The sequence below is a fragment of the Dipodomys ordii genome, unplaced genomic scaffold (assembly GCF_000151885.1).
Source record: "Dipodomys ordii isolate 6190 unplaced genomic scaffold, Dord_2.0 Scaffold52, whole genome shotgun sequence".
NCBI classification, from domain to species: domain Eukaryota; kingdom Metazoa; phylum Chordata; class Mammalia; order Rodentia; family Heteromyidae; genus Dipodomys; species Dipodomys ordii.
This window is the reverse complement of record NW_012267268.1, coordinates 5300923-5310515: the sequence shown is the minus strand read 5'-3', so window position 1 is coordinate 5310515 and position 9593 is coordinate 5300923. Positions and strand designations below refer to the sequence as shown.

Genomic DNA, 9593 nt, shown 5'->3' with positions numbered 1-9593 from the left:
AGTTGGTATCTTGGCTATTAATGTTGAGGAGCTTAACTTTCTGAAATTTATTATCAAACATTTTTTTTTCTATTTTTTTTTTTGTCGGTCATGAGGTTTGAACTCTGGGCCTGGGCACTGTCCCTCAGCTCTTCAGCTCAAGGCTAGCGCTCTACCGCTTGAGCCACAGCGCCACTTCCTATCAAACATTTTGAATATGTGATTTTTAAATATATATTGTTCCTGACATCCCAAAGTATTTACCATTGGTTCTAAACTTTATCAAAGCTATACAGAAATACTAAGATACTAACAAGCAAATCTATCTTAATTATATCCATGTAAAATAATTCTGTAAAAACATTTGAGCAGGTGAGCAAATTTCACTTATATTAATCTGGGTAATATTTAAGGTTCTCTTTCTGTAGCCTTACAAGCAAAAATCCTGAAGAGGAAAATTACATGTTCTTGATGGGAGTCAGAGCTTCAGTCAGGCTGGACAATCAGAAACCTCCTTATTCCCATGCTTATAACTTAATAAGCATAAACTGGGGAATTTAATTATACACAAAAATGACAACACTCTCATTTTACTATTGAGAGTTACATGTAAAAATAAGTCAATAGTATTTATTTTCAAGAATCCCAACCAAAACACCTAAGGGGAGAAAGCTTGCTATTACTGAAATAAGTGCCAAAGGTAATGCCTTACAGATAGGAATAAACTACAACCCATTAACTGCTCTTACTTTAACTTACTGTATCAATAGGTTTATCTCTAATGTGCATATTAAACATCACTTCTAATGTTAGGGACAAAGCAGTACAAAATTGTGAATAAAGCATGTTTTTAAAGTTAAGCTGCTGAACTGTAACCCGTCCTTCAGTAAAGGAATGTACAGATTTGAACAATTCCATAGCAGCAGAGCGTGCACTCAAGAGAATACAAACTTTTTCTTGGCTTATGACAAAATACAAGTACTAAGACAGGATTTCCTTGCCATTTTTTGACTGTATAACTCTCAATACAAGAAGCTGTTTTTGAAAATGTGAACTTATTTGAAATGCATAAAAATGTAAGAATGTACAATATACATACATACCTCCTAGTGGGGTCAAATGAGTGCCTTTTCATTAGACATACAAAGATGTCTCAAGGCACTTAAGGGGTTAAGACACAATGCATGCATTCCTTTACATCAAGTATGTGAAATCACATGATTTGGAATAAGCCAACTTTATGATAAATATAAGTTACATTACTAAATCCAAGAAAATTTGTAGATTCATCTTTCTATTTTCTATAAGATGCTGGTAAATGGACAATATGCAGCATTTCCTGGAAAAGTAAATTCCACTTTTCTTCTGAACAGCAGGTCTTTACAGGGGTGTGTAGGGATAGATGTGCTGCATCCATAGGCAGTGTATTGGCTAATATTGAGAATGGTATTGCTAAAATCTTAAAAATAAAATCTGGTAACCAGTTTAGTAAGTAAATGAACGACTGGCAAAGGCCAGAGCTGACTCCTGATATTTGTTTCTTCTTGCTTTCAGGATTCAGGTACAACAGAGATGATGAGAATTCTGAGCCTTGTTTGTGGCAATTCTACCAAAAGGGACTGCATGGCACCACCACAAAATTTCAAAAATTACCCCGAACATACTCAGTTATTCATTATTTGTTCGGAGCAAAGCATGAAATAGTCTTCCAATATATGAGTTGTAGATCTCCAAAGAGTGACATTTTTTCTAAACATAAAGTGCAATAGTGCTGAAGGCTTTCAAAGTATTTTTGAGTTCTTCACTTTTTGTGAGATGCCATTTCCTGTGAACAGTCTTATGGCACTGTGATTATAATGAAAAGCAGTTTTCCAACACACATCCCAGACCTTTTGTTTTCTTATTTATTTGATGTTGTTGTTAAGGGTTTAACAAAGCCTTCTTCATAAACTTTCAGAATAGCTTCACATACAAATCTATATTGACTCTGAAAAATAAAAATAGACATGATCAGAAAACAACAAAAATGACAAGTTTCTCATTGGTTTGCTTTTAAAAATACACAAAGTAAAACAGCACATAGGCACCATTTTTAAACAGACAGAAAATGTGTTCATATTTTGTTGGTAAAAAATACTGTTGATAAAACACTCTACACTGTTGCTAGAAGTGTTAAAATATCACATACTCTCTAAGAAAGAATTGAGAATATTTAATCAAATTATATTAATTTACCTAGAAAATTCCTCTTGTAGGAATCTATTCAAAAGGTAAACTAGAAAAATAAACTGAGAATACATCTCTAATTTTGATTATTTATAATACCAAAAAAAGTGGAGATAAGACAGGTGCTGGTGACTAATGCCTAGTTACTCAGGAGACTATGATCTGTGGACCATGGTTTGAAGTCAGTTTGGGAAGGAAAAGTCTGTAAGACTCCAATTAACCAGCCAAGAGATGGAAGTGTAGCTGTGGCTCAAGTGGTACAACACTAGCCTGAGATCAAGTGGTACAACACTAGCCCTGAGATCAAGCCCAGTATTGGCATGCACCTGCATGCGTGCGTACATGTGTATCTACACACATGTATGCACACAAGTGTATCAGTCCAAATTACCATCAATAAAGTGAGTAAACTATGGCATTCATATGGACATTCTGCCTGAGCAAAAAAGTTAGTGAGACCCTTGCTACAGAGAAATGATAGAACACAAATAATTTAGCTCATCAAAGAAAGTTCAAGAAAAAAGACAATTAAGAGATCTCTGAGAAATAAACAAAATGACTAGGAAATGTGCAACCTATACTTGCACCTAGATTTTAACCAGATTGCAAAACAAATTGCAATTTGAATGTTATGATCCAGCAATTCCATATATGTATAAAATATAGTATGGTCATGGAAGAATTCATTCACAGTAGCTAAAAGGGGGAAATACATTGAACAAAAGAAGTATAAGACTTGCAGGCTGCAAACATCACTGAAATAAATTAAAGGCCTAAATAAAATGAGGATAATTCCATGTCTGTGGTTTATAAAGGTAGTATAATTAATCTGTAGCTAAACTGTGTTTTTTTTCCCAGAAAGAACAAACTAACCCTAAAATTTTTATGAAAATGCAAGGAACTCAGGATAATTTTTAAAAAATCTTTAAAAAAGAAGATTCTTATTTTAAGGTCAAATGGTGCTGTGACTCAAAGTGCTAGAGCACTATCCTTGAGCAAAAAAGCTCAGGGACAGTGCCAAGGCCCTGAGTTCAAGCCCCATTAGCAAGCCTTCCCCCCCAATTTTTTTTTCAAGGTTGGCCTGGGCATGGGTGGTTCACACCTGTAATGCTAGCTACTCAGGAGGCTGAGATCTGAGGATCACAGTTCAAAGCCAGCGTGGGCTAACAAAAAAATAAAAAAAAAAAGAAGATTCTTCTTAAGAAGATTCAAGCTGAAAACTCAAAAAATTAAATCTCCCAACAATATATCCTCAAAGAAACAACTGCCTGATAAATAAGTGGGCTAAAGACTTAAAGAGACAGGGCTGAGAAGGTGGCTCAGCGGTAGAGTGCTTGCCTTGTATGCATGATGCACTCGGTTCGATTCCTCAGCACCACATAAGCAGAAAAAGCCATAAGTGGGGCTGAGGCTCAGGTGGTAGAGCACTAGTCTACAGTTGAAGAGCTGAGGTACAGCTCCCCGGCCCTCAACCGACAAAAAAAAAAAAAGACTTCTCTGAAGAGGAAATAAGAATGGCCAATAGACACATGAAAAAATGCTCAACCTCTCTAGCCACAAAAGAAATGCAAATCAAAACAGCATTGAGATTTTACCTCATCCCAGTTAGAATGGCTATCATCAAGAAATTTAATAACAACAGATGCTGAAGGGGATGTAGCCAGAAGGGAACCTTACTGCATTGTTGGTGGAAGTGTAAACTTGTTCAACCACTTTGGAAAGCAGTATGGAGGTTCCTCAAGACTCCACATAGAGCTCCCCTGTGACCCAGCAATCCCACTTTTGGACATTTACCCAAATGATCACAAACAAAGCCATACTAACGCTACCAGCATAAGGCTACCAGCATAACTATGTTTACTGAAGCATTATTTACCATAGCTAAGATTTGGAACCAACCCAGATGCCCCTCAAAGATGAATGGATCAAGACACACAGACACACAGACACACAGACACACACACACACACACGCAGACACACACACACACACACGCAGACACACACACACACACACACACAGACACACACAGACACACACACGAATTCTATGCCTCCATCAGAAAGAATGACAGTGCCCCATTTGTTAGGAAATGGAAAGACTTGGAAAAAATTATATTAAGTAAAGTAAGTCAGGCCCAAAGAAACATAGGTCCCATGGTTTCCCTCATTTGCAATAACTAGTGTATGTCTGGGACAAGCAGAAAAGGTCAAAAGCTATGTACATATGATCAGATAAGATGATGTTAAGCGAAATGAACCCCAAGATAGGGACACAGTGGTTTTTTTCTTTCTTGCTATTATTTCTAACATATTTATAATGTACCATGTGGTTTTTTGTTTCTTTGTATGTTCCTCCCCCACGGTATAACCCCTGTTTTCACTATATTTGATGTCGGTGCCCTGCATCTTGTATATACACTTCTCTAATTTGGGGAGGGGAAGGGGAAAAACAAAATGCTTAAATAGGGATAATGTTGACCATTGTAACAATGAGATGTACAAAACACTATGTTGAAAACGAACTTTACAATTTAGGCAAGGGGGGGGGGGAGAGTGTAGTTGTGGAGGTGGAAGGGCAGGGATGGTAGGGGAGAAACAAAGGAGGAGGCAACAATGCTTGTTAGGAAATGTACTCATTACCTTGCTCATGTAACTGTAACCCCTCTGTACAGTATATTTACAATAAACAAAGTATAAAAAAGGAGATACATATGGATTTTAAATTTTAGAGCATTATTGTACTAGTGTAAGGACATATAGATTGATGAAACAGAAATTTCTACTAGAAATCTTTTCACTTTGGCCAAAAGGATTTTGAAAAGAAACTTGAAAACTTGTATATATACAAAATAGTGAAATTGGAATCCTACCTCAAACCCTATCTAGAAATTAACTCAAAATAGATCAGAGTCCCTAAATGTGGGAGATAAAACTGTAAGAAAATTAGATAAAAGTCAGATAAATAAATCTTTGTGAGCCTAGCTTAGGAAATTATTCTTTAGCTAGTGCAACAAAAACATGAAGAGAAAAAAAATAGATATACCAGACTTCATTAAATATGATCAAGAAACTGAAAAGGCAGAATGTAAGAAAATATTTTCAAGTTAGATTTCAAAAGGATCTTGTATTTAGAATGTACAAGCTCAATAAAACAAGAACTACCCAATTAAATTCTAGGCAAAATTTTTGGACATGGAAATAGCCAATTATCACACAAAAAGTTCTTGATAAATTGATTATTGGGAAGATACAAATCAAAGTCACAATGAGATACTAATTCATATCCAGAAGGATGCAAAACCACCCTTCCCCTACAGAAGTTTTGATGATGTTAAGAAAATGAAATCCTCATATATTACTAGTGGAAATATACAACAAGCTAGATGGCTAGAGGTACAGTTCAGTGGTAGAATGTTTACCTAGTATGAACAGAGCTCTGTTTCTGAAAGATTAAAGAGAATTATGATATGAAACAGCAATTGTACACCTGGTATATTAAAAAAAAATTAAAAAATGTTTACACATGAAAGTTCATGAATTAGCCAAAGGATGGAAATAATTCAAATGTTAATTTGTAGGTGGGTGAATGAATAAAAATGTGGTAGAGCCATATATATATATATATATATATTTTTTTTTCTGGTCCTATGGCTTGAACTCAGGGCCTGGGCACTGTCCCTGAGCCTCTTTCTGCTCAAGGCTACTGCTCTACCATTTGAGCCACAGAGCCACTTCTGGCTTCTTCTGAGTACAGTGTTTATCAAAGATAAGAGTCTCATGAATTTTTCTGCCTGGGCTGGCTTTGAACCATGATCCGATCCTCAGATCTCAGCTTTCTGAGTTGCTAGAATTATAGGCATAGAGCACCCAGCATAGAGACACATTTTGCAATGAGTGTTATTCAGCAATAAAGGAATGAAGTACCAATCCAGATTATAGTATGGAAAAGCAGATTAACTGTTGCCTAAATTGGGGATCAGGAAGATTTAAAGAGGTGCAAGAGAAAATAAAAATTGTTAATAGATTCTTTGTCAGGATGTCAAAAATGCTTTAAACTTACAGTGATTATCACCAAACCCCTGTGGAGGTTTAAGTATAACTTACTTATAATTGAGTACTTTAAAAGGGTGAATTTTATGGTATATGAATTATAATTTAATAATGTTGTTCCAGGATAAAAATGTTTATGAAATCTTCACATGATTTAGTAATATTAAAGAATTATGATTGATCACACTAAGGCAAAACAACTTTCTTTGGTCCGGTTGTGGGGCCTGAACTCTGGGCCTGGGTGCTGTCCCTCAGCTCTTCAGCTCAAGGCTAGCTAGTGCTCTACCACTTGAGCCACAGCGCCACTTCCGGTTTTTTTAAATTTTGCTTATGTGGTGCTAAGGAATAGAACCCAGGGCCTCATGCATGCAAGGCAAGCACTCTACCACTGAGCTACCATCCCAGCACCCAAAACAACTTTCTTTTTGTTTAAAAAGAAAAGAGATACAAGAGATACACAGGGATATACAGCAAGATAATCCAAAGTAATACAAAGTCTAAGATTTGCTTTAAATGTGAGGAAAGCAAGTAACTGATGAAAACAAGATGGCAAATACTAGGTCTGAGAAATTATTACTATTTTTCTATATTTTTAAAATTTTTTGCTGGTCTTGGGACTTAAACTCAGGGCCTAGACACTGTCCCCAAGCTTCTTTGTCTCAGACTAGCACTCTGCCATCTGAGCCACAGCACCACTTCCAGCTTTTTCTGTTTATGTAGTACTGAGCAAGTAAACCCAGGGATTCTTCATGCATGCTAACCAAGCACTCTACTCTACCAGTAAGCCACATTCCTTGCCCGAAGTGTTCATTATTATACTGCAAATTTTTGTCTAAGTTTGAGAATTTCTATAACTAAAAGCTAAAATAAACGACAAGCTTCAAATAATCTTATTTTATTTTATTTATTTATTTTTTTGGGTCCGGTCGTGGGGCCTGAACTCTGGGCCTGAGCGCTGTCCCTCAGCTCTTCAGCTCAAGGCTAGTGCTCTACCACTTGAGCCACAGCGCCACTTCTGGCTTTTTTCTTTTTGCTTATGTGGTGCTGAGGAATTGAACCCTGGGCCTCAGGCATGCAAGGCAAGCGCTCTACCACTGAGCCAACTTCCCAGCCCAGCTTCAAATAATCTTGTGACAACAAAAATGCTAGTATTTTTAATGATTTCAATTATAAATACTAAAATTTATTATCTTGCTGGGTGTCTGTGGCTCATGTCTATAATCCTAGCTACTCAGGAGGCTGAGATCTGAGGATCACATTTAGAAGCCAGCCCAGGCAGGAAAGTACATGAGACTCTAATCTCCAAATAGCCACCACAAAACCAGAAGTGGCACTGTGGCTCAAAGTAGCAGAGCAACAGCCTTGAGTGAAAAAGGTCAGGGACAATGCCCAGGCTCTGAGTTCAAGCCCTATGGGGGGAAAAGACCTTAACCTTAACATTAGTTCTAAAATCCGTAATTCCTCTTCTGATTCCTCAAACATAATTATGAGTCAGTGTAAGCTGGGTGTAGGTGTATACCTCTGTGATCTTAGCATTTGGGAGGCTGAGGCAGGAGGACTGTGAGTTCAAGAACAGCCTGGGACTACAAACCAAGACTTGCTTGACTTGCTTGGTAAGTATAAAGCAAAGCAAATAGTCAGTGAAGAATCTAATAAGTAACTTAAATTCTAGGACTACTGTTAGGTGTTTAAAGAAGCTGTACATCAGCTGTTTCACTGAAAGCAGTCCTCTCAGGATTCTCCATTCCTGGGATACTATCATTGTCAGCATTCCACCTAGTGACTAAGTAATGAAAGGCAAGTCTGTCTTTGTTTAAGCATTCAAGATTGAGCATACTATGTCACTTTCATGTTGGCAAAACTTTCTGTAAAAGGCCAGATAGTATTTTAGAAATTGTAGGCCACAGAATATCTGTTGCAATTTCTTTCTTTCTTTTTTCCTCTACAGTTACCAGTGAGACAAGTGTCTACTCCTTCCATCTTATTCAATCTAGTGCTTAAATTCCTGCCAGAGGAATTCAATGAAGCAAGAGAAATAAAAGGTACACACAGGAATCTCCCTATTTGGAGATTATATGCAATCCTACGGCTAAAAAAGATTTCATCAGAAACCTCCTGGATCTGATAGACTTTTCAGCAAATTCTAATATATAAAATCAAAAATTAAAAATTAAAAAAAGTCAGTAGCTTTTTTATATACCAACAATCAACAAACTGAAAAAGAAATCACAATGGTCTCAAATGGCAACATTAGCACCAACAATAACAACAAATGAAACAGAGAATAAGCCTAACTAAGAAGGGAAAAGATTTCTAAGACAAACAAAATTTAGAAACAAGCCAGGCACTGGTGGCCTCATGCCTGTAATCCTAGCTACTCAGGAGGCTGAGATCTGAGGATAGCCTTTCAAAGCCAGCTGGACAGGAAAGTCCGTGAGACTCTTATCTCCAATAAACCACTCAGAAAACCGGAAGTGGCACTGTGGCTCAAATGGTAGAGTGCTAGCCTTGAAATGAAGAACTCAGGGACAGTGCCCATGCCCGGAGTTCAATCCCCTTAACTGACAAAAAAGAAAGAAAGAAAGAAAGAAAGACACCAAAAAACCTAGAAAATGAAAAGATTTCCTTGTTATGGATTAGCAGAAAGAATATTGTAGAAAGGGCTATATTACCAAAAGCATTCTATATATTTAGTGCAATTCCATCTTGATATCATTCTTCACAGAAATAAAAATCAATGCTGTAATTCATATGGAGTAGTAAAAGATTCTGAAATAGCAAAAGCAATCGAGCAAAAAGGGCTATACTAGTTATCATAATACTTCAAATCATACTTCAAAGCCATATTAACAAAAACAGCATGGCACAGACAAAAAAACACCCATATAAACCAATGAAATAGAAGACTCAGAGTGCTAGAGGCCATAGCTCAAGTAGCGGAGTCCCTGAATACCAAGCTAGAGGTCTGAGTTCAATCCTTAATACATCTGAAACAAAGAGAAAAATGGAAGACCCAGAAATAAATCCACACATCTATAGCAATGCGATTTTTGACAGAGGAGTAAAAAACATAAAGTGGAGAAAAGACATCCTCTTCAACAAACAGTGCCGGGAAACTAAAACTACTATAGAAAAACACAAGGGGGCCAGGTGCTGGTGGCTCACGCCTGTAATCCTAGCTACTCAGGAGGCTGAGATCTGAGGATCACTGTTCAAAGCCAGCCAGGGCAGGAGAGACCGTGAGACTCCTATCTCCAATAAACAACCAGAAAACCAGAAGTGGCGCTGTAGCTGAAGTGGTAGAGCATTGGCCTTGAGCTGAAGAGCTGAGGGACA

General features: G+C 37.2%; 1 protein-coding gene across 1 annotated transcript in view; it reads right to left on the bottom strand.

The window, feature by feature from the left end:
• Window positions 1–204: 204 nt before the first annotated feature.
• The window catches only part of Ptpn4 (protein tyrosine phosphatase, non-receptor type 4 (megakaryocyte)), a 139556-nt gene continuing 130167 nt past the window's right edge, over window positions 205–9593 (bottom strand). Inside the window, exon 26 of the mRNA XM_013020668.1 lies at window positions 205–1966. Coding sequence (XP_012876122.1) covers window positions 1880–1966 — 87 coding nt within the window. The 3' untranslated portion in view covers window positions 205–1879. The remainder of the gene's footprint in view (window positions 1967–9593) is intronic.